Source organism: Elaeis guineensis, chromosome 11 (assembly GCF_000442705.2).
Source record: "Elaeis guineensis isolate ETL-2024a chromosome 11, EG11, whole genome shotgun sequence".
In the NCBI taxonomy this organism is placed as follows: domain Eukaryota; kingdom Viridiplantae; phylum Streptophyta; class Magnoliopsida; order Arecales; family Arecaceae; genus Elaeis; species Elaeis guineensis.
The window spans coordinates 113,801,041-113,827,509 of record NC_026003.2 but is presented as its reverse complement, the minus strand read 5'-3'; the positions used below and the strand labels follow the sequence as shown (position 1 = coordinate 113,827,509).

At 38.3% G+C, this 26,469-nt stretch overlaps 1 protein-coding gene across 1 annotated transcript; it reads left to right on the top strand.

Moving 5' to 3' along the window:
- Positions 1-251: 251 nt before the first annotated feature.
- On the top strand, positions 252-22,606 carry LOC105054074 (sphingoid long-chain bases kinase 1). Its single transcript, XM_010935473.4, has 10 exons — positions 252-456; positions 555-762; positions 2,480-3,035; positions 3,144-3,515; positions 5,509-5,602; positions 5,698-5,735; positions 8,802-8,948; positions 17,968-18,067; positions 20,682-21,631; positions 21,958-22,606. The coding sequence occupies exons 3-10, from the start codon at positions 2,613-2,615 to the stop codon at positions 22,105-22,107; spliced, it is 2,274 nt and encodes a 757-aa protein (XP_010933775.1). The 5' UTR covers positions 252-456; positions 555-762; positions 2,480-2,612; the 3' UTR covers positions 22,108-22,606.
- Positions 22,607-26,469: the final 3,863 nt, after the last annotated feature.

The following is a 26,469-nucleotide window of genomic DNA, read 5'->3' as shown; positions in this document are numbered from 1 at the left end:
CCTTCAACTCTCTTCTGCAACACTACGGTGCGCTGCTCCGTCGCCCAAACCAAGAAAAGTCCCTTGGGGCCTACTTGGACCAACTGGCCCGTGAAACGTGGCAGGAAAGTGGGCTGTGGATTACCTGGCGCCCTGGCATCAACCAAAATGCGGTATTAATAGCAACATCACGCGGTATTACGTTAATAGCGGCATCACGCGGTATTATATCACAGTGGCTCCTTCTTGCGGTTTAACTCACCGGAGGTGAGTGACGGGATCCGCGGACCTTCCTTCCGGATGATATAATCTTTACCCTGGGTAAACTTTTCCGCGTCCCCTTGGTGGTCGGATTGGGGGAGGAGAGGAGACGGTCCGCGGGAGAGAAAGGCATGGCGACGCTCCGATAAAAGAAAAGAACAACGAGAGCGGAAGGAGGGCGGAGAAAGGACGAGATCGTCCCTTTCTACAGACCCGGTACGCCGCTTCGTGTCGAACACGCTATATATATAAATAAATAGCCGATAATTCTGCAATTTTACCCCCCCCCCCCCCCTTTTTTTTTTTTTTTTCAGGGCTCGTTTTTTCCTTTTATTCTCTTGACTTGGACCACGGCCTCTGGGGTTCTTCTTCCAGCTTCTGCGAAGAGGGGCAGGCGATCCGGCGTCGTCTTTGGTATTGCTAGTCGCTTCTTTAATCCGATCGGTATCGTAAGTGGAGGCTTTCTTGAGTTCGGCATCGGATCTCGTGATATCCGTTCGGTTGTTCGGAGCTCCCTCGCAGGTGCCCTCTTTCGTTTCCGTGCCTTTGTTTTCTTGTTCCAAGAGATGCTTATGTGTGTGTGTGTGTGTTTTTTTTTTTTGGTTAATTTTTCGTGGATGTTATCGAGAATTGGGTTTCTTGGTCGGAGCTGTAAACAATTTCGGATTTTTATGAGATCTGACATCTTTATGTCATTTTGTGGAAAGAAAAGGTATTTTGTTGACAAATGAGAAATCATTGTTTTGATTTGATTATTTGGTTTGGATTTTTGGATAAGGTGTGGCTGATTACTGAATTGTAACTGTTATTTGCCTTACGGGTGTTCTCACCTTTGAATTGCTCTAGAGAGAGTTTGCTTCCTTTTTCTTGATGTTTGAAATCAAAAAGTCTTAATCCGACTGAATTGGATGGAAGAAAACTCAATTTCTTTATCAGTTGTTGAGTTGGAGGAAAAAGAAAAATCTGCTGGTCGGTGGAGGTTGGTTGAGGCAGATAGAAAACCATTATGATTTAGAGTGTGTCATTTCTGAGGAGTCTTTTAATCAGAGTTCTGCAACTGCTAGTTATTTCGTGCATGCTGTTTCTTTCAGAAACCATCATCTACCGTCCAGGGGAGATACTTTGTTAGAGTAGTTCTTCTCCATTCAAGGATATCTGAGAAGTGATTTGGCTTCCTCAAAGGGGCAAGAAATCATTCAAAGTAGTTAAATGAAAACTGTGTAAAGATCTTCATGGACAGATGAAACATCAAAGAAACTGTACGGCATTCAGTGTTGGATTACCATTGGCACTGGACTAGACATAAGTTTTGATCATTGAATCTCTTTTATAATGGGTATGCTGTCTTCTCAGTTAAATAGTATAATGGATTCTATCTATTCTTGCTTTTGTCAAGCTTGGATAAATGGATTGATCAAAATAGTTTCTGTTAGGGGAAGGGTTCTATTAAATGTCATGCAGTGTCTAAAGCAGATTAAGGTATTATCATGCAGTGTCTAAAGCAGATTAAGGTATTATCATGCAGTGTCTAAAGCAGATTAAGGTATTAAGCAAAGTAGTATTAGCTGTTCTCCTCAGGGATTTAGAGCATAAGGCAGAAACTTTATGTTCATCATTTGGAGATCTGTTATCATAACGATAATGTGAGATTGCAAAATTCTTGTTGAAGTGCTTGGAAGTTGTTTTTAGTGCTTAAATTATCGGTCTTCTGGTTTACTTCTTGCTGTTTTAGATTTCCCATTTTTGGTGCCGTGAATCCTCTTTTGTTAGTTTGATGGATTTGTCAAGCTGTCTTGATAAATTTTATAGGAGGATGAATTTAAAAGAAAAAGATACAAAATGAAGTTTTATTTTTACAATCTATTTGCACGCCTTGATAAGAGAGATCATGTTTATTGCATATAGACAATGCATATCATATAAATACTGCAACAATGAATCATATCAATTTTGTTGTCCCTGTCAAGGTTCAGGTTGTGATGTGGTTTTCAAATACAGGGAGAGTTACATAGGCTGAGCTTCCCTGTTTACTGATGTAACTGTATACAAATCCTTTCAATTGATCATTCTTTCTATATCTATGTACCAGGAACTTCATGTATGCATTAATTGAAACCTCCATCTGGTTCACATACCTAATGTTTGATTAACTATTTCCTGGATTTGATTTGTTTAATGCTTAATTCTTTAATGTTATCTGCTTGCTCAAACATTAATCTAGTTTTTGATGTTTCTGCAGGTTTCACTATTATGCTGACATTTTCTCATGGGCTCTTGGAACTGATATTTCCTGTAGCTTATAGGAACTTGATACCTTTGTGCAGTACTTGTTTTCTGTACTTATGCCCTGAAAATTCACTTAGAAGAAAGAGATGCCGAAATCTACCCACCATCAGAATGTTAGTTCACCGAGAGGATTAGCCCAGCAATCTGTTCGTTGTATGAGCAGCAGACGTTCTCAAACAGGAACTGGGCAGCATTCTTCTCCAACTGTATTTCCAGAAAAAAGAGGCAAGACCAAATCTTTGAAGCAGAGTGATGATGGTGTCGCCAATGAAGGCCCTGAAAAGGTAAAGGCACATGAGCACAGAATAGATATTGGAGACGAGAGTTCTGATCTGTTAGGGTATGACGTCTTCTGTGGGAAACTTGCACTGGATAAGAAAGCTAAAATAACGAGTGCTGATGAGCGGATGGGGTCAGGAACTGGAAACCCTGATAGCATTGATGCAAGACTTACGAGCAAAGCCCTGATCTGGGGTTCTCATATGCTAAGACTTGAGGATGTCATATCTGTAAGTTTTGAGCAGATTGGTAGCATTCTTTTATCTGAAGATTCTGAACTATGTTTGCAATTTATGTTGACTAGGCCTTACTCGCTTCCTGTATATTAACTATGGCAGGTGTCATATAATTCTGGTCTCCGGCATTTTCTTGTACATGCATACCCTGTTACAAAGAGGTCATGTGGACTTTCTTGTTTTTTGAAGCCACAAAGGATTAGAAAGGACTTCCGCTTCCTGGCTCCTAGTACAGAGGAAGCTATTCAGTGGGTTAGTGGCTTTGCAGATCAGCAGTGCTTTGTAAATTACTTACCTCATCCCATGGTATCAGGTAAGAAGCAGGCCCCTGACATTGTCACAAGTGAGCCTCTATTTGATCAGCTGTACTTCAAATGTAAAAGTCCTCCAAAAGTTCTTGTAATATTGAATCCTCGATCTGGACATGGCCGATCAAGTAAAGTTTTCCATGGCAAAGTGGAACCAATTTTCAAGGTGTGTTATATTAAGTGAATCGATAGTGATTTCTTTGACCTATAGTTTGTAGTATTCTGCAATCCAAATTGTATTAGTTGATATGCAAGGTCTTGTTTTTAAATGTTTTATGTAAGCTTCTTTCTTTTGCTTGTGAAGAAAAAATATGGTTTTACCTAGTAATACATATTTTGTATTGCATCATCATTTTGCATGTTATAAAATGATTACAGGTTATAAATGATTTTGTTACTGCATGAATGTTGCAAAGGACACAAGGAACCTTACCAACAGTCAAGAATCTTATTTGTGCTGGCTAGGGACCAGGACTTTGTAATACCAAGGTAGGATTGTAGGGTATAGTTACAACTAGGGCACTTATTTTTTTGAAACTCATTGCTGGAAAACAAGGACTCATACTTACTGGAAATTATAGACCTCTGTAATTTGAGGGGCATGAGGTCGTATCAGATTAATACAAACAGCTATTACTTAGGATGGTTGAAGGCTAGCAAGTTTAAGCAGGTGGGTGAGTTAAATGAATATCCAGAAAGACTAAAGGAAAATCAGTGCAGAAAGTTAACTTAGCAGAAAATGAAGAAAATGAAGTGAACATTGACTGTGTCTTGAGTGCTGAGATGCTTAAAATCATCATTAAGAGGAGGATAAAAGGCATTACCGCCTTTTAGAATTTGGGGGTTCACCTAATAAAGGGATCTAGCAAATTGCTGTCATCACAGTTCTGCCATAGCATGCTTGGTATTTACGTGCATGCTATGGGCATGGAGATGAAAAGCTGCAAAACAAATATATCTAAGTCAGTGTATAGATTTTACTTTCTACATGCAAGTTATAAATCAGATTTCGCCAAGCAACATAAAAGAAGAAAAGATATTTAGCCTTTTGATAACACAGCTCAACTGTGGCGATGAGGTTATCATCGAACATGATAGAACAACTTTATGGCACACTCCAAATATCCAGATCTTTTTCTTCCTTTTCTGTCATGATTGGTTCTGTGAGAGGAAGGAATTTTATTACTAAGGCATAATAGTTAAATGAAAATGGAATTGCATTTCCATCTTTGTGTGATCTTGCTGTCTCCCTTGTCTAAATTCGTTACTAGATGCATGGATTTTTAGAGGATTGCTCTCAGGTTACATGAGCTTAAACTGCATATTTGATAAGATATGCTTTTATTATTTTCAACCTGTCTTTCAGGTTTCATGGTCAGGCCTCTTCTGTCTACTGTTTTCTTGTTTAAGAAGTCAGCAGTAATATGCTGATGATCAACAACAGGTTGTTTGCTGATAAACATTATCTCTTGAAGGTTCATGGGTTGTACTTATGCCTATGTTGATGGTTAGATCTAATAAATGCTGCAAGAGATGTATTTAAGAAGAGAAATTCTGCAGCAGATAAACCTTGCAGTGGAAAATATAATACATTTGGCTATAATATTTGTTGTTTGACTATTAAGGATCAAATTCAGTTAGTGGGGCACAAGTAACACACGCACACATATATATCATATATGTATATGTGTATAATCATGTATGTAAATTTACATGGAACAACAGTTTCTAAATTGGACCATCTAATGTCTTTAGTTGTCTCCTTGACAACTGTGATGGAAATCATATTCATCATCTCAACGATTTGAAACCTCGGCAGACATTTAATAAAACTGTTTACTTCCCTCGGAAATTGCTGTTTTGTCATCTGAGAGAAGTTGGTCGTTATGCAAGTTAATTGCATTAAACTATGGCATGATAGAGCCTTCGTGCATTTCAGTGTGAAGATTTTTCATTATTTGAGCATTTGCTTTATAATTCACAAAAGAAGTGTTTGCTTATACTCTTTTGACAGTTAAAAGGCCTTCCATATTGCTGGTATATGGCATATTGTTTGTTTGTAATTCATTTTATTAGGCTTTGTGATATCTCTTTCTATCTCCAAACTCTATTTTGTGCATCTTTATTGTTTGCTTACATGCGCAATGAACTGCTGACAGCTTGCAGGTTTTATGATGGAGGTAGTTAATACAAAATATGCAGGTCATGCAAAAGAGCTTGCTTCTACTGTTGATTTCCGCACATGCCCAGATGGTATGTGCTAGTGGTTCATTTTCATTTGACCGCTCACTGTGATTCCTCTAGCCACAATTCTTATTACTTTTTTTTTTTTAACAATGTTCTTTTAGGAATTATATGCGTTGGTGGTGATGGAATTGTGAATGAGGTTAGTTATGTCCTCCATTGAATTCATCTTCTTCTTTTGCACCATTAACTTTTCTTTGGCATACTTGTTTAAGGAATCTGCTTCTAATTATTTGCGAGTCAAGAAAGTCAGTGGAATGCTTGTTTGGCATTAACTGTAAATCAAATGTGAAAAAGCTAGTGCTAGTTGAAATTGTACAGGATATTTTCAACCATGGGCTCTCCTTTCAGCATACACAGGAGGTAATGATGTGAAGATCAGGGCTAAGCTTTGTGTCTTGCAATTGAGGGCCTTATCAACTTGGGCTTGGAAAGATTGGGAATGGCTCTGTTATTTTGGGCCATGTAAACCCTGGTCTGAGGTTGCTCATAGCTTTATTTTACAAAAAGTTTACTTTTCTTTCTGTATTTGAATTATTTGTTTTACAAGACATGAGACAAGTATGGTTGAACATCGATGTTTCAACTGATCACTCATTCTGAAGCAATTACGGAACATAATCATGTTAGGAATTTCTAAATAATATGTAATGTTACCTGGTTTTGGAAATAATGTTCAAGGAATTTCTATTGAAAGCCAAAGAAAGATGTATTGTTTCATTCTCCAAAACTTTCCAAGAAGCCTTTCTTAGGAAGCCTGCTTGAACCTTTGCCTTTTAAAATCGAAAGCACATTAAATTTTTTGTAGATGGACTTTTGAACCGATTATATGGGGCACATTATGTTTCAGTTTCTTTCTTAATACTTAATTTTTTGTTCAGTCAAATTGTTTGTTTGCTTGCCTGATCATGTTGAACGAGGATATAAATCAAGATTTTCCACAATTTTCACCCTGCAGGAAAAGAATTATTCTTTCGTTTTTCAGAAGATTATCTGATTTTGACTCTTTGCTAAATTCTTTAATATTAATTTTTGCTAACTTAAGTTATTATTTTCTATGGTATTTTCTTTTACAGAGTTCTTTTTTCTCAATGAACTTTTTTATCTTCAAGATTTACACAATCAACCTATCCATGATTTCTGTCATGATTTTCAGATCAGTTCAATCTCTGATTTTTGGCATGTTCAAGCCCTGATCCCACATTACTTAGTCTATTGACAGCCCTAAGAAGACTAGAGGGATAGCAGGATTAGTTGTTGGCTTAGTTTCTATCTGTGTGGTAAATAAGACAATTTGAAAGGGCTTGTTATACTGGAAAATAAATTTTTAATTTTGTATTTGCATTTTTTAAGCATCAAAGTAATTTTGCAAGGTCGCGTGACTCCTATGTGCAAATAATTATATTGCATTCTGAAGCAGGGAATCTTACTCGATTAGGAATCTCCCAACACTAAGTGGTTTTAGCTTGAATATATATGACACTGTTAATAGAATCCCTATGTAAAGTAAGATTCGTGGCCAGTTTATTACTGCAGCATGTCACAAGATATCCAACAGTGATCCCTTTTGTTGAGTGTATTACTTGTGTAGCTTCACTATAGGTCAAAGAAATTTGGTTTAACTTAATTGAGGTTCTTTTAGGTGCAAATATGCTACTGTATGCCTTTTCAAAATTTTCTTCTTTATTGTTTGTTCATTGTGCGATACTTTCACTCAATTATCTTATTTAAATTGTTCTTTTTTATTTTTTTTAAAATTTGAAGTCAAATATAATTTTTTAACTAGTTTCGGTGTACTACTGTCTATTCACATTTTTAGAAAAAAGATGTGTTCATTCTCTAGCGCTGCTTGTATTTTACATGTTTATGCCTTGGTCTTCATTTTGATAGAAGGTGGATCATTGATATTGACTATGCAAAAGCTATCTAATCTTCTTTTTATGTTACTATGTTATTTTTAAATTACCCATGCTTGTGTCTATTGTACATTTTAATATATTTTATAATTTTTTTTTTCATAATTTTGTTGAGTTGCTGTAGATGTTCTTCCCTGTTGTAAGCTGTTGGTTAGCAGCTAGATAAAGGTTTCTCATCCCGATTCTCTAGTAGGGCACTTGCCTTGTTGAAATGTTAATTCTGTCTTACTCTTAACTCTTTTGTGAAAACTAATTTGCTATATCAGCTATTTTATTTCTCTTATGCTTCTTTTCTGGGCTGCACTCATTGGCTACATGCTGCTTATCTTACACTAAGGTGTATGATCTGTGCTTCTCGTCTTTTACTTTATGAATTCGATTTTATTTACATTTTTCAAGAATTAGTCGCTGTGTCTGTTTTTACTGTACTCACAGGCTACCGACTGCTTGCTTCTCATGTAGAGATAATAAATCCATGTCTTGATTGTTGCACCTCTGCTCTGTGGATTCCCTTGCTGCCACCACTTTGCAGTTAACCCTGTGACTGTCATTTATATTCAGTGATCATCGTGGAGCCTCACATAAAAAATAAAAAAAAAAATGAAGTTTTAATTTTTCATCCCATTTTTAAAACTAGCTTATACTGTACTTTGTGTGAACCCACTTGTTTGCCTTGTATTCACGGCGCACACTTTGGAGATCCATCGTTTGAGGGAATGAACCAATAGTGGTGGTAGGAAGGATTGGAAGGTCAAGCTTCTTCTGTTGAGCATCCAATCTTGCGCTAACATTTGTCGCTCGGCGATGGTCAGATCCCTTCATAGCAGCAGCCTGAAGATCAAATGCAACAACTGAAATAGTAAGAAATACCTCCTCCAACAGAGGTGAGATGCAGATGATCAGGAACTCACAGCTGTTTGAACTTCTTCATTGGTCACCCTAGATGATCAGGATTAGAGTTTGAATGAGGTAGAGAGAGGGAGAGATTAGGATTGACAACTACACCTAGTGATAACAGATCATTGATTAGGAAGAGTGTAGTGAGGTTGATATTGGAAATTGAAAAGTTGGGAAATATTCCCACTATTATATAGTGTTAGGATTAGGAAATGTGGAAATATTCCCAGTTTTATATAATGGAATATCAATAAATAAGACTTGTCTGTTACTGCTAGATTACTCGAAATAAAAAATGCTTAAGCCATGCATCTGTAGCTACATGCTAATGTTTGAACAAACACATGTTTTTTTTTTTTTTTCTCTTTGACATTGCAAAGTTTGCGATGATGCAGGTGCTCAATGGTCTTCTCAGTAGAAGTGATCAGAAGGAAGCAATTTCCATTCCTATTGGGATAATTCCTGCTGGTTCTGACAATTCACTTGTTTGGACTGTTCTGGGAGTTAGAGATCCGATTTCTGCTGCGATAGCTATTGTGAAGGTAACTACAGTTTCTCTTGCTTGGGTAAAGAAAATCACTATGTTTGCTTGGTCAACATAATTGATATCATATAGTTGTATTTTTGCTTTCTTCAAAATGTGATCTCTAGCTTCTTGGACTTCAATTATAAACATCAATTATAAATTCCTGAACAAACTAGGCTTATTATCGAGTTCTTGAGAGCTGGGATTCCCAAAATATGGTATTAAATCTGTTCAGGAATCGTGGTCCCGCTCCTTCTCACAGTTATGTTTCTGTGCCATTTTGAATTGTGAGTAATCCAAGTTTTATCATCTTCTTCATTAAATTTTGCTAGTTAGCTATTTGCCACTGTTCAGACATCTGTTTGTGTATCACATTAGAAACTAATCAATCTGCTTGCTTCCAAAAGGAGCTTTCATGGATGGTGATTAGCATCACCCGTATGTGCACTAGTAGAGGTGGCAATCGGGTCGGGTCGGATATAAACGGGTTGAGTCAAACAAATTTCAACTCGAACCTGACTTGTTTATTAAACAGATCAGATTTTAAAATCCGAACCCAATCTGTTTAATAAACAGGTTATCCGGCCCGATCTTTTTATAACCCGTTTAACAAGCCAAGTCAAAAAAGCAGTGGTCCAACCCATTTCCAACCTGGTTAAAAATTTTAAAAAATAAAAACCTACCTCTTAGAGGGGGGCTAGGAGCCGCCGTGCGGGGGGGGGGGGTTGATGACTGAGGGGAGGGAGGGCTCCGACGGGTCTGGTGACAGGCTGGGGGGGGCTAGAGAAGCCGCCAGCAGTGCGTGAAGGTGGGGGTGATCGGCAGGAGGAGGGGAGTGCACGGAGGAGCCCGGGATGGAGGGAGGGGGGACGCACCGCGGATTGGAAGCTGGGAGGGGGTGGGGGTGACCGGCGGGAGGAGGGGAGCACGCGGAGGAGCCTGGGATGGTGGGAGGGGGGGACGTGCTGCAGACCGAAAGTTGGGAGGGGGCGGGGGTGATCGGCGGGAGGAGGGGAGCATCCGAAGGAGCCGGGGACAGAGGGAGGGGGGATGTGCCGCTGATTGAAAGCCGAGAGGAGGGCGGAGGTGATCGACGGGAGGAAGGGAGCATGCGGAGGAGCCTGGGATGAGTTAGTGTGTGTGGAGGCGGGGGCTTCAGCAGTGGCATCATGGCGAGTGTTGAGAGAAAGGAAGAAGAAGGGTAATACCTAGCGGAACGAACCCAAAAAAAAAAATGAGGCCATCGCCCACATCCCCCCCTGGCCGCCCAGTCATGTGGATGAAATGACAATTGATAGGGCATTTAAATCGTAACGGCTCGTTGGCGGAAATTGAACCCCTAAAGCCTTTAAACCTTAAAGGTCTGTCACGGGTTAAACGGGTTTACAATCTGATCCGACCCAATCCATTTATTAAACGAGTTAAACTGATTAAATGGGTCAGCTGTCTGAAACCTGAATCCGACCCGATTATTAAACAGGTTAAACAGGTCAATCCATTTACGATCCGAACCCATTTAATCCAAACCCAAACCTATTGAAGGGGGGTCAAATGCGAGTCGGATCGATTTTTGCCACCTTTATGCACCAGTACTTTGTGAGTAGACCTGCTTATTAGGCTGGCTGGGCTGAGCTCAACCTCAGATGTGACCAAAATTTGTCAGTCGTGATCTCGATTTGGCTCGACCTGCAGGCCTACTTGCCAGGCTCAGGCCCAGTAGCTTCGGGCTTTAGGCCGAGTCTCAGGCTTTCAGGACCAAGTGGGCTGCATGCTTGGGAGTGTGGGAAATGGCATTGGATGTAAGCTTGACTATTTGATTTAGGCCTCGGGCTTTCTAGACCAAGTGGGCTGCATTCTTGGGAGTGGGAAATGGCCTTGGATATAAGCTTTTCTATTTGATTTTGAGCATCAATATAAGCTCATTAGAGCTCCCACAAGGTGATAATGCACAACTTGTCAACTTGCTATGAAGCGTTTATATTTTTTTTTCACATTGCTCTAAAATTGTTATATGAATGAATTGATCCATATCAATTTTATGCAACAAGATAGCTAATTATTATGTCGCAGTAATTTTAATCCAAGACCGGAATCTGATGCATCTACGTTCTCATAAACAATTAAGCATTCTGATCACTCAAAAAAAACAAGGTAAAAGGATCTAGTGGAAGAAATTTAGATGGATGGGATGGATTGGTGATGAGGTTCATGTTGGCGGGGGGGGGATCATTCACTTGTTAGTCGTCGCAGTTAGTGTTGTCGTTGCCACCAGTCTTGGTATGGAGGTTGGTGGTGTGGCCATTGTAGTGGAAGAAGCGGTAGTCACCGAGGCGGGCAAAGGCAATGAGGTTCACAACGACGCGGCGCAAAGTTTGCCATCTCGGTATCGGATCCCCTATCAATGAAATCCTACTATGGTGTCGGTATGTGGTATAGTATGGCTGTGTCGGTACGGGGTGGTTCGGCATACCGATTGATACAGTATGCCCGATACTGTCTGGTATGGGACGGTATGATGAATGTTGATGCGGCGGATGTTGGCTCCTGTTGGCTAGGGTTAGGACTTGATGTTGATGGGGACGATGATGTCCTCCACAAAGCTGTAGCGCTCCACCAGGCACTAGTGCATCCACTACATGTTGTTGATTCAGCCCTTTCATTAATAATTCCTTTGTGGTTGGGTTAGTTTGAGTGCTGGCTGATGTAAACTTGATTCCGGCTTGTTTAATTAACAGGTTTAAATTTCAGGCCCAATTTGGCCTGCCAGGCTTAAAATCCAGATCCAGGCCCGTTCGAAATGTTTGGGTCTTAGGAGGGCTGGGCGGGCCATCTGGGATTTGAAAAGGTCTATTTGTGGCTGCACGGTGGTTCTGTCTTGCTTCATTATCCGTGAAATCTTGACTGCGTTCTTACATGCATCTAACTCACCAATTCTTTTTTGTGTTATATGCTTGTAAAAATAGTCTATAGCCATTGTGATGGAAATATTTTTTTTATCACTTTATCACTAAGCACCAAAGAGAGTATCTTCTTGCCCCTTTGGCTTATGTATGGACTAGTATTTTGTGAAAGCTAGGTTGTTTTTCATTACATTATTTTGGATTTTTTTTCTTGTTTTGGCTGTTTCTGTACTGACTATCATGTTCTTGAAGATATTATTTGTATCATCCATATTTGTTCTTTTCTTTTTGTACTTGTTTGGTCTGTTGTACTCACTTTGCCATGCCCACTTCATTGGATTGGAGTTCATGTGCATAATTAAAAATCACCTGCTAGCTGAAGTTCTTAGCCTATTATTTGGCAATAAGATTCAATTGGTTTTGTTTGAGTTGGACATGGGTACCAAGCTTGTTTTAGTTACCAAAAATCTGCTTATCGCTTAGAAACAAGGTGGAGCTGCAATACCTCTAGTACAGCCAATAATATTGCATCCACTATGCAAGTTACAACATGTTAGCTATCAATTCAAAGAAAGGGTGGCTTAAGATAGTCTGGAACTGCAGCAGTTCTTAAAAATGCTGGGTTAGATTAAAGAGGATTGGAAATTGAAAGAACAAGTTAGAATTGCACACTATGATGCATTTAGTTGAATTTAACGAATGATACAAGTGCTTCTTGGTGTAACTTAAATTGCTAGATGTATAACCTCTGCTCATTGCCCATGTCCTAGTTGTGCATGAAAGGTTGCTTAGTGTGGCCTAGGTCAAAAGATGCTTACCATCTAGGGAGTAAAAGGCGTATGATGTTATGTGGATGTTGTTTTTTGCATCCTATATTTAAATAAATATTTCTCAAAAAAGATCTCAAGTGTTTGTAAGTTGGAAGATGCTTCACATATTATGTTGAGGGGAAGGTTATAACTGCCAACCCTTTTTTTCATAATATGTATTATAGCAAACTGCCATTTTTTCAGAAAATAAAAAGGATGACCCAATTGACAAGGTTCCCACCGCTCTGAGGTGGGGAAGGTTAAATGTACGCAGCCTTTCCTCCACGTGCAAAGAGGAAGATTCTGTGTTTCGAACCTATGACACCTAGGTCACAATGGAGCAACCCTACCAACGTGCCTAGGCTCTCTCTCCATTTTTTCATAAAATTAAAATGAAAAAACTTCATCTATTTATTTGTTTCACTTGACGAGGACGTAAAAAAGAGTTGGTTGTCAATTTTCTGCCATTGCTTGAGATAATATTGAAATCAAACTTAAAGTTGAACGCTCTTACCCAAAGCTGCCCTATTTTGGAGAAGTTTGGAGCGATGTTGGCTGAATCATGCTGAATTGGCTCAAGATGTGCCATACCACACTAGCCAATTACTAGCACGGTTCATCACTTAGACACGAGATATATGACTGCATGTTCAAAGCGCTCAGTCATAGGCCTCTTCAACTCCAAAATGAAGGTTCGAAGCTCCTTCAAGTATCCCGATGCCATTGGAAGCCTCTTGGTCAAGTGAGCTCCCCCTCTCTCTCATGAGACCAACGAAGGCTCGAAGCTCCTTCGGTTCTCCTGATGCCGTTTGAAGCCCTCCCATTCGGGCGAGTCCTCCTCCCCACCCTTCTCTCTCTCTCTCTCTCGCCCCCCCTCTGCCCCCCCACCCCCGGAGACTCTAGAAGTAGAAGGCGAAGTGGGCAGTCAAAACCTTAAGCTAGACCCATGAGGGCTTTTCGATTGTTTGTGGATTTGACCCTCTCTCTTCTACTACCCTCCTCCCTTTTCCTTCCTCTCCTCCCTTTCCCTCCCTCTCCTTCCATTTCGGCCCTCTCCCTTTCCACTCCCCTGGTTCCAGTATGCTGCGGTTTAGTATGGCACGGATCCCATATTGTACTGGTAGCTGGCTGGCATGCCTGTCGGTACTGGTTTGGCTTACCTTGGTTTGAAGTCTTGCAAAGCATGCATAATTATCGAAGACGAGAAATCTTTTGAGCTTGTAACACATTTCCTTATAGTGTTTGAGTTAAAAGAGAGAATGCCATTGATCAAGGAGCCAAATGATGGGCAGACTAAATCTGAAATGAACTTTTTTGGGGGAGAACTAAGGAACTATAAATATTCATCATGATAAAATAGGAAATTTGGTAGCAAGAAATTTCTAGATGCTGCAAAATATAGATTTATAGATTTTAGCAACTTTATAGCTTTGTAACTATTGTTCAGCTTGCAATGTTTGAATAAACTCAGTGATACAGGGCTTTAGCTGGAGTATTTTGAAGATATTCTAAACTTATCTAGATTTATCATGACTAAAGCCTTCTGGATCTCAAAAGATCTCTTGATGCTGTGTTATTTAATACATTAATATCTGTAAGGATCTTTTAGATTCATTATCCTTTCTTTCAATGATCTCTTCTATTACTGCAAGGTTTTAGTGGGACAACAATAGCCAGGTCCATCTCCTTTAACTACATCCAAAGTCATAATACCAGGTTTTCTGATAACTCCATATGGCATCTGATTCTGTTGAGAGTCCATCTTTTATCTTTGGCAGATATAGTTATCAACATCGACACAATCTTTGAACTGTTGTTTTTTTGGTTAAAATACAAGAACAATTGATTTGCAATGATGTAAGTTGCTCTAATACCAAAATTTGTTAAGAGATGATGCCAACACCATCTCACATGTATGAGAAACTGATATGCAGCAAATATGCATATGGTAAATAGTGTTTCTGTGAAGTACTAATGACAGGAAAGGAGATTCGCAGAGACTCACCTTGTGGTTGAAAACAGATTAGAAGTTTCACCAAATTAGACATGAAATATTCATTCATATGTATGATTGCTTTCTAGTTTTTAATGCATTTTGGAGAATATTGATCTTGAGGAGTATTTTTGAATTCAGCTGCTTTTGTTATTTATTAGATAGTTCGTGTTTTGCCCTTGAACCTTTCTACCTCTCTTTTCTCTCAGTCTGTTGTTCAATATTTCATTGTTGGAAATCTGTTGGCTTGACAATTGATGAGCCAAGTCAGTGTGGATTGGTTGATTTGCACGAATCATCCCAGCCTAGCTACCTTATTTCTACATGACTTGGTAGAAGTTTGGACTGCTTGGTCATGACTAGGTCAAGTCATGTTTCTTTTGGCACTCCGCTTTTAATGAGTTTTGATGAGTTCTTTTTTGATAGTGGACCACTTGTTAACAGGTTATCAAAATTTTACTGAAAAATGGACATTTTATTGTACTCCTCTTTTTGTAATACACTGTTGTATCTCTAAATATTATCTGTAGCGAGATTGGGAACAAGGGGGGTGTGAAACTGCCAATACTTCTTCTCCATCATCAAGATATGACCTGCACCCCCTCTTAGTATTAGATGCTAGAGATGGATTGGGAGTAAACTAGCAACAAGCAGTCCATTCCTTTTCTTATTAGCCACCTCACATTCTAAATTTATTGTTAAATCTGAAAGCTTATCTATGTGTTGGTTTTCTTCCCTCAAAATGTCTAGTTAAAACCTAGGTTGTTGGTGACTCTGTTTTTCCATGTTCATTAATTCATATGAACAACATATGATTTGTTGGACCTTGTGATCCACTTATTTGCTTTTCTGGTGAATTTTTTGAGATGAGGGAAGATGTTCTGGTCAAACCTATGGTTCGATCCTGTTTATATGATATTTTCCTTTCCCTTTTAGATTAGTTTTCATTTGCCCCATAGTTCTCAAATAGCCTTGGCAACCCAATGTGATGGGCCTTCCTATAGCCTAGGCAATAACCCAGGCAATTAGATGACTGCCCAAAATTTAATTTGTACCATTTTATCTTTCAATTGTTAATTGAAACTTGCACTATTCTTAAAAAAAACCATCCATATTATTTGAACCAATGTTACATTGATAGCAACGAATGCATGAGTTCTACTTAAAATACAATAAATTAGTAAAATAATATTTTATCTAAACTTAAAGAACACAAGTATATAATACTTGTTCTTTGAGCTCAAATGGGAGAGCACACATTCTCTATTGATGTGGATGGGGGTTCAAATCCCATTGATGACACTACAAGAATTCAATCAATCAACATAAACTAAATATGTCTAACATACAAGAAAACATGTAGTAAACAATAAAGGACAAGATAACATGTCTAACATACAAGTAGTAACCTTAAAATATACACTGGGAGGAAATTATTTGATCTAAACTTAAAGAATAAAAGTCTATAAAGATGAGCATCTTGCTATTAGTAACCTACTATTAGGATAATATTAGTAACACTATTATGTTAATATAACATAAAAATATGAAAATAGAGTATGATACTAGGAAAAAACTAGGAAAATGAAACAATTATGTTCTCATCTAAAACAGAGGGAATTCTGAAGCCAAAAATCCCCAATCTATGTACTTGATTCAGACACATTTTTAAATTCTCAAACCACCTCAACTTAAAAATATAAGCCACGATAAAAATCAATTCATCATCAAGCATAACAGCACAATTTATTATCAAAATCTAGCAGTGTGATTGTGAAACAAATAAGAAATATGCTCTTATAAGACATCAATTATATTTTCTGATTATCACTAATCATTATTAATTGGAGAGAGGAAGAGAGGCGAGGGGCAGAATCTCTAATTATTATTAATCAGGGGGGATCTCTGTTTTTGAGAAACAGAGGGTGGAAAAGAATATGACATTTAATTCTACCCACAGGCAACTGGCTAAGCTCGCAACAACAACAACAACATTAGCAACAACAAATGCCTACAGGGAGCCCGGCCCTCAACAGATTAAAAAAATAAGTCCCAATCCAGATTGTATACGGAGTGGAGAAGCTCTGACTAACAGAGCATTTCACCGGGAAAAAATAAAGAGGAAGAAAGAATGAGAGAGAGAGAGAGAGAGAGACTTATCCGAGGCCGCTCAAAGTCTTGATTTACCTCAAATCCCTGCAGATCACTATTGATCAAATGCCCTGCTGCTCTCCTTTGATTGCCGTCACTGTGCAGTAGTGGAATAGGAGCGCTGTTGATGCCCTAGGTAGAGAGTGGAGAGAGGAATGGAATAGAGCAGTTGGACAGTGGATAGAATGATATCGACTCTCTCTCTCCCTCTCTCTCTCTCCCCATCTTTTTTTTTTTTTTAAGCTGGTCTCTCTCGGTCGGGTTGAGCCTGGCTCTCACTAACTGGATTGGGTCATGTCACAAGGCTGGGCCCACTGGCTAGGCGAGCATCCGATGAAATTGGGTGACCTGGGTGTGTGGCTGGGTTGTTCGGAGACTGCCCTCAAATTGGGTTGTCCAGGCAGGCCTCACCTAGGCGACCTGGGCAGGGCTTGGTGCCTAGGTGGACACCTGTAACAACTACGATTTGCCTTTTGTTTGTTCTGTTTAATGGAGTTTTCCCTCCTGAAACCTACTAGAATGAGCTATGCTTTTGGAGTATCATGTGGTCGTTGCATTTCAATAAGTCAAATGCTAATTGCACAGGAAAGCTCACAATGTTTCATGGATTTAAATGGGTCCTGTGGTAGGAGAGTTCATGTGCATGGGCATAGTGTATATGGAATGCGAAGATGGATGCTTGTTTACATTATAGACTAAGAATTTAGAAAGTAGCCTATGCGAGGAAGCATGGGAGTTCTACTAATAGAGATTTTGGTAACTGAGAGCCTGTCAATGTGGCACAGCCACGTGCAACAAAGACATTTCTAGCATTGTATGAGAAGAGAAAAATCCTTGTGGTTTGGTAGAATAGAGGTGGAGATCTCAAGAGCCTGGTGAGGTTGGGGAAAGAAATTTTGGTTTTCCAAGTATTTATTCCTTTACCCTTTATAAGTGTAAATTGTGAAGTGGGATTGTAAATGCCAAATAGATGGGATAAGGCCCTCTCATAAAGGTTATGCTAAAGTGATTTTCTTCTTCTTATTTTTTTTTACTTTGATGCTTCAATAGTTTTAAACTCTATTGTGTTGCATTGATTTCCATTTCAGTGTTTGTTTTATTTAGTAGATCTTTTTCTTTTCTCTGCCTGAAGCTTATACTGCTATTTATTATATGTTTTGTTGTTGTTGTTGGTGGGTACAGGGGGGCTTGACAGGTACAGATGTTTTTGCCGTTGAATGGATTCAGAATGGGGTTATACACTTTGGTACAACAGTTACATACTTTGGGTTTGTCAGTGATGGTAATTCAAATGACTAACATAGTAGATATATCTTTATTTGGTTTCCCTCTGGTCTTGTTTCTTGTTATTAATCATGCAGTTCTACCTTTATTTGATGTGGTGCATGGCATATTCTTCTTCTTCATATGTTAGTTGCTGAAACTTGCCGAACTCTGGTTTCAAAAGATGCCTGTTAGCAGCATTATAAAACCTTTCATGGATATAAGGGTCTCTGCCTGCATAATTTCATTACATGGCTTCTAACAAGCTAGTCTGCAGCTGTAACTTTGCAGTATCAATTTCTGAAAAATACACCTCGATTATCAAGCTACCACCCATAGGATAAATTCCTCAGTGTGGTAGTCTCAGATAGCCACCATCATCAATTAAATATGTGAAGTTCAAAAGCTATGGAAATTAGATGCCTGGATACAATTTGATAGCTTGCATATTGGAAGGCATTATATTAATCTTGAAGATAACAAATGTTGATTAGCATCTTTTCTGGTAAAATATTGGTCATCTGAAATAGTAGAAATAGGTATACAAGTGGTTTATTTGAAGTGATAATGCTCATCTTAGTTGCAGAGATGCAGAAATTCTTCCAACGGTCGCCATTTTGACAGTTAAATTATGAGAATCACATTATTTGATTTATCTGGCTGTGGGCCAGATTAAACATCAGGTCCCAGAATCCCACCGAATCCAGTTAACATCAAAGAAATGAACTTCTACATGGTACCTGCCTACCTGGTATACCAATTATTTTTGATTAGATGCCAGAATGATCTCCTTATTTGCCCCATGAGTCAAGGCTGGGCCATGAACTTCAAATCTTGTTAAATGGTCAAGCTGAGTAAGTCTGATGATTTCAGTACTCGCTCATGTGTAGGATGCTGGTGGATGAAGAGGACGTTTGTTGATACAGTAATACTGTCTAGGTGCTTAGTAGTTAGGTAAAAACAATTCTTATGGCATAGAATATCACCATTATTTCCACAAGACAGTAAAACAGGTCTGTCTGAACTCTTGTTGCATCTCCTTTGAGCTTCTTTTTCCTTTCGTCTTTCACTTGGTTGGAATGGATCATCATCGAAAGATGGTCTGCCCTTCACATGTTGGAGTTCTCTTGGATTATGACTTTGTATCTGGTAGTACTGGATGTTATCTTGTGTTTGTAAGATTCTCAGCATCAACAAGCTTCAAATTCATATTTCTGTGATTTATGTGTTACTATTAGTCAGATCTTTGTTATGCAACTGAATTAAGAGTGTATAACAATTTTGTGATGAATTCACATGTGGTGTGGATGTATGCATGTTGATGTTTTACCAGTAATTTTCATCCACATATTTAGGGTCTGTTTGGTATTTTTTTTTCCTGCTTCTTAAAAAAAAAAAACAAACAAAAACATGGAATCTGGTGTAGAAAACATGTTTGGTTATCCTGTTTCTATTTCTGTTTTTTTAAACAACTTCCATTATTTTTGGAAAAAGTAGGAAGTGAAAAACTTTTACTGGCAAATTTTTTAAAAGCGCATTTTCACCCTTCTCCTCCCAATGCTTCTTCAATCCTGCCCTTAGCGTTGCTGCCCCTGCCTAACCATACCAGCTCTCCAGGCCTGACCGGCCATCTCTCCGCTTGATGCCAAGCTCTCTCTCGTCCCCGGCCGTTGCTGGTCCCATCTTCACTTGATTTCTTTGCCACTCCCTCAACTACCTCTTCACCCGACGTCAAGCTCTCCCTTATCCTCGACCACATCGTTGGTCCCACCCCCCTCCCTCTCCCTCATTGCTAGCCACGTCGCTGGCCCTCATTGTAAAAAAAAGGTGAACCAAACAAGTTTTTTGTTATTAGAAATCTGAAAAATAATAGAAATAGAATTCTTGTTTCCAGATTTTTTTTTTTTTAAAAAGAAAAGGGACAATGAAGCCAAACACAGCCTAAATGTTCTATTGTTTACTCATTTGTTTGGCCTCATAAAACACATGCCCCATGGTATTTTGATGTTTTTGTAGCCTGCCATAGTTTTAGGTCTTTCTGATTATGGTTTTTATCTGGGTTGCAAATTCATTTTGTATGATGATTTTCTCTGTTAACTTAACCATACATATGGAGTTGTCTGATTACCAACTAAACAACCTTTGGGGCTGTTTGTTCTTTGCTGTTCTTGATGGGAGAAATGGAATTTTTGGTTTCTGTGCAACATATGAAACAGCTCCTATTCTCTTGCAGGCTAAAAAAGTTATCAATTATTGAAAGGCCTAGATTAATAGATATTCCACCATAACAGATGTGTCTAATGGCATATTTTGGTGATCATTTTCTTGTTAATCTTGGTGACATCATGTTTCTACTCAAGTATGATGTACGGATTTTAGCTGAAAGCAACCAGTATAATTTGAATTTCTGAAATCTTATTATTGAAACTACTGTGTATTGCCTTTTTGTCAGCTCTGTTGATTGTGTAATATCTCTGTCACTACCTTTTGAGCTGCATAATCATATTGGCTTATATGGCTGATTGCAAAAGCAGCTCCGATCATGTTTTTGTATAGTTTTTCACTGATGCAATGGAAATCACATTTCTGTATCTATGAGATATTAAACTATTTCTTCTATTCCTTTGCTGCAGTTCTGGAGCTCTCTGAGAAATATCAGAAGCGTTTTGGTCCTCTTCGGTACTTTGTGGCTGGTTTTCTTAAATTTCTATGCTTGCCCAAGTACAACTTTGAGTTGGAATATCTTCCGATGACGAAGGAGGCAGTAGACTCTCAAGGCAAGGTTTTGGAAGATCAAGAAAAAATTGATATGTCAGACCTCTACACAGACATAATGCGGAGGTCAAAAACTGAAGGCATCCCCAGAGCTTCCAGTTTGTCCAGCATTGATTCAATTATGTCTCCTAGTAGGATGTCTGGGGGTGAATTCGACACTTCAGGTAGCACTCTTGCAAGCAATGAGCCATCTGAATATGTTCGTGGTCTTGATCCCAAATCAAAGCGTTTATCCCTAGGGAGGAACAATTTAGTGGCGGAACCAGATGAAGTCCTTCACCCTCAGCCTCACCTTTCCTCCAACCCTAACTGGCCAAGGACTAGGTTAAAGTCACGGACAGATAAAGGTTGGACTGGCTTGACTGCTACAAATGATTCCAGGGGTCCTTGGGCAGCCACGGCATTGTATGACAAAGAAGATATTTCCTCAACGGTATCTGATCCTGGACCTATCTGGGATACTGAGCCAAAGTGGGATACTGAACCTAACTGGGAAACTGAGAATTCCATTGAGCTGCCTGGGCCACCAGATGACGTAGAATTAGGGATAAAGAAGGAACTTGCTCCAAAGTTGGAGGAGAAGTGGGTAGTTAAGAAGGGGAAATTTCTTGGCGTTTTGGTATGCAACCATTCATGCAAGACTGTCCAGAGTTTAAGTTCCCAGGTTGTTGCACCAAAAGCTGAACACGATGATAACAGTTTGGACTTGCTATTGGTCAATGGAAGTGGCAGAATGAGGTTGTTAAGATTCTTTGTGCGCCTTCAATTTGGTCAGCATCTTTCTCTGCCGTATGTCGAGTATGTTAAGGTACTATCCTGCTGCTTTCCTTTAATCGAGAAGGGAATATTTCTCATGCTGAATAACTGAAATGCTGTTTGCCATTTAGGTGCAACCATATATTACAGGTTACCTTTTAATTCTGGATGCATCATAATTAGATTGATAGAAATTCAGTCCGTATTACAGTATATGCATATTTTGCATGCTCTGTTTATATTCTTTCGAATTTGTTCTTGATATTATTATTTTTTTCAATGGCTTCTGATTTACTGCTTTCTGCGGTATTATAGATTGCATGGTTGGTTAGCATTATAAGGTTGGCCTTCACTTCCATTGGCATCCAATCCTTGCAGGTGAAATCAGTGAAGCTTAGGCCTGGAATTAATACTCACAATGGCTGTGGAATTGATGGGGAACTTCTTCGTGTAAAAGGACAAGTCTTGTGTTCTTTGCTTCCAGAGCAATGCAGGCTGATTGGTCGTCCTGCCAGAGATCGTATGTGAGGGCCGTAAGCTCCACTGCTAACAACCTGTATGAGATGTGGGTGTGGTATACTCGGAGCACTCACTATCTCAAACATGGATCAGACCAGCTTTGTTATTTCAGAGGTCTCTGTAGATTTTGAGTGCTTGACCATCGTGCGTATGATTTTTTTATCTTCATCGACGTACAACACTTTTGTCGTTTGTAGCGGCCTGCCGTGTGTCCGTTCTGTCGTGCAGGATTTTGGGATGCTTTCTTGGCCTCGGCGGAGTTCATTCCTATACATTTGTAATTATAGTGTCAGAGTATCAATATTTCTTTTTCAGCTGAATCACCATTATTTCAATATTCTACTAATTTCCAGATTTTACAAAGCTTAGCTGCTGTCAAGGTTGTTTTTATATTAGACCTGGATTTTTGGAGTTTTATCTGGCCTTTTCAAATGTCAAATCAGATCTCAATCCTCCGGTGGTTTGTGTACATAATAATTCTATGTGGTATGTTAGCATTTGATGAAAATTAATATTTTATGTGTGGTATGCTAGTAATTGATGTATAATTAGAAGTGTTATTTTTGCTGACCATATATTCTATTATCTGTTGTGAATTATGGGTGTGCGACTCAGCTCCCCAAATCCCTCTCCACCTTTGCACTTCATCTAACGTTGTAAGAAGGAAAAGTTGAAGGGCGAAAGCAAAGCCATGGGAAATAGCCATTAGAGAACATCATGAAGCACGGGACGGTGTGGATGGCATGTATTACAGGTGAAGAATTTTAATAATAAACATGGAAGGCTCTGATCATGGATGCTAAACTCGCCTATTGTTTTTACCTTCGCTGTACCCAAAAATATATTAAAAAGAGACAATTATGACATTTCGCCCTGCAGGTGCGGGGTCTCGAGAGGCTTCTCTTTTCAAGAGGCTGATCAGGCCTGTACGCATGAATCAAGCCAGGCGGAGGCTACTTCTATTGTGTGTTGCTGAATGCCGCTACTTGATGAAACTATGTAGTAGTGATTGCTCTCCACATAAGAGTCAGCTCCACCGGTGATGGGTCAAGATATCCTATAGGTTGTCCATCGCTGGCGGATGCAATTGGCTTTGATGTTATTGATCACCTGATGGAATCGATCAGCTCTTTTCATCTTTCGTCTCTTGTAAATATTTTTTTTTTCTTTTAAAAAGAAGTTAAGGCTTCTTGCTGCAATATTGCATTTCAAGTCAACTTCCATAAGATGAATTCTCGGGCTACACAAATAGCTAATGCAGCCGCAGATGGATGGAAGCCGATAATAAGAAAGGGAGGAGCAGATTAGTGTGAAAATTTATGGATAATATCCGTCTAGATTTATTTTTATATTCGAAATAATTCGGATATGAATAAAGATTTAAGGATCTGACTAATATCTATATTCGTAAAAAAAAAAATATATATATATGGATAGACAACTATCCGATCTATATATGAATATTCGAATCTATCTATAATTCTATATAATTTTATATAGTATTTATTAATTTTTTTTAAAAAAACATACAACCATATAAATATGTTATTGACTTGATTTATCATCTATTTAGTAAATTCTTTGATTACATAGTTATAAAGTTTAATTATCTAACTTATATCTATAATTATATGTATATTTTCAGTATCTAAATTATATCTGTATTCGTTTAAAATAAATATAGATATAAATTTTTGCATCTAAATAATATATATATCCGTATTTGTATTCGTTGGACAAAATAAATATGGATATGAATATACTGGTGTTAGATTCGTATCCAATCCGATTTCAGTCCTATGAGCAGAAATGTTTTATTTTTTTGTTTTTTTTAATTCTATTTATTTTATTTATTTATTTATTTATTTATTTTTTGTGCCAGGGGAACAAATAGGGAACAAAGTGTCCATAGGGAACAAATAGAGGGGAGAAGCAAAGCAGAATTCGTGAACCGGCTGACACCTTGATATGGTGATCTCAACCGGCGAGCTCAGAGAATGATAGTGGTATTTATAGGGGCATTCAATCGGGCTTACTGGGAAGGTCAATTGGCAAAAATTTGCGCAAAATTTTGTGTTACAAAGACCGAATGATTATTGATTCAAGGCTTGTGCAGGACAATCAAAGACCAACAATATTTATTTTTGGGATGGACACTTCAAAATTATTAGTTAAGTCACTTTACTACGTGTCTGCACTAATGAATAAAGTGGTGAGGTTGGGTGGCGCCCGCGCGACCGTCCCTGGCACTCCGCTGCTTAGATGGATGTCAGCGATTGGAACGTTGGATGAGCCCACCTCATGCGGCCCATTTAAGTCTACCAACCCATTTGGGCTTCAGTGAACCTTTTTCCTTTTTGTTGCTTCAGGTACCTACCTCTAATTACTAGGAAAGGATTATACAAGTGAACACAGACACTGCATTTTTTTTTTTGCTTAATTATGCTCCTAAATTTTTTGAAGATTTTTAATTTCATCCTGAATTTTTATTTAGTGCAATTAGATTATTGAACTTTTAAATTCCTTCAATTTTTATCCTGACTCTAATTTTTGTTTGCTTTTCATAACTAGCTTGTCATATGATACATGTGACCCACTTATGTAGCCTTTTTTTTGCTGATCTAAAAAAAAAAAATCTAGAAGTTTTCTTCCTTTTTTTCCTATATTCTTCCGTCTAGGGTTTCTATCAATGAGAAGATAAAAATAATTCCCTTTCTCTGGATCCCTATCCTCTCACCTTTCCACTTTCTTGGAATAGAAAGAGGAGATTTTATTTTTAGATTAGTAGAGATCAAAGTTAATGCAACTTTATCTCCTCTTCTAATTCTTACGTTATTTTTAGATTAACTGAGGGATCCATGATGTAAGCATTAGGGATTATAGGAAAAAAAATACCTAAAATTATAATACACCTATGGATACAATCTAATACAAATTGAAAACATTACCTCCATTATCGACATTGAAGACCAATCATCGATACTCATCGTTGAAGATAAACACCATCTCTCTCAAAATCATCGCTGGTATTTAGGTATTAAAAAGATGAGAAGGACTTTGGATCAGAATTGATTAAAATCCTAATTGAAGAGGGGCTAATTCGAGAAATAAAAGCCACCATTCTATCTCGTCATTATTTTTTGCCATAAGTAAATTTTTGTCATATAGATAAGCTATGTTATAAGTCCGTCACGACAGGACGGCAGAAATTATAATCAGAATCCGAATTAAAAAAATTAGAAAGTTCGATGATTGGATTGCACTAAATAAAATTTCAGAGTGAAATTAAAAATTTTTAACAGATTCAGAGTTTTTTGCGTAATTAAACCTTTCTTTTTTAATTGAAGTGGGTCATTTTTAGGTGCTTCGGCTATTGTAAATTAAAATGTTCACGCAATTAGATAAAAATGTGTTGTGTAACATCGGGCAAGTCTTTTGCTGACAGGGAGTGTTTATTACTTAAGGCGACAAGAACAACCTCACAGCCTTTGCAGCACTTTGTGAGAGCTTTAATCACAATATATTACAATATGGATGAGTATCGAATAAGAATCATACTAAAGTAGCGGCGCCGTGCTCATCAACTTCAGCAAAGCAAATCAAGGAAAATTATAGACATATTAGAAGGCAGGAGACATCTTGTATAATAAAAATTAAAATGGGTGTTGTCAAGGACTTCTATCAACATCAATTCTTATGCAAGAATTTTTATGAACGTAGCCCCCTCAACAAGAATGATATTTTCTATCCTAAAGATGCTCTAGCTGGTATCACAAGGCAAGTGGCATGTCAACTGGTACCATGTAAGTCAAATTTGAAGATGTCCGAGCGTTGGTCACTTTTGGATATTTTTGTTGACTTCGTCTAACTTGCTTAGCTTCTCACATGCATTACAGTTCGTGGCCAATTTTTCTTTCTTTCAATTCTTTCTTTATAAATCCTTCTTTTATTTCAAAACTTCTATTTCCATAGAGGACTTCCCTTTAGGTTAAATATCGCTGTCCAACTTTTCAATGATCCAGGTCTTCCTTCATCTTTTCTGGGACTTCACGCAAGCCGGCCCCTTTCTTTATTGCATTTCGGTGGTATACTAAGTCTCATCGATTCAAATCTTATCCTTTTATATTTTGAAGTGCTTTGGTGACCATGTGGGGATTCACTTGTGCATATGAAACTTGAAATTTCATTAGAAAATAAGCAATATTTGGAATTCCTACATGCATGCGTCAACATTGCCGCACGAAGAGACAGGTGAAAAATCCTCGCGCCCATTAAATTTGGTTTTCGCATCACAATAGATCTACAACCTAAATATAACAGCAATATATTCGATTTATACGTTACAGATTTGTCAAATCAACAAGCAGTTGA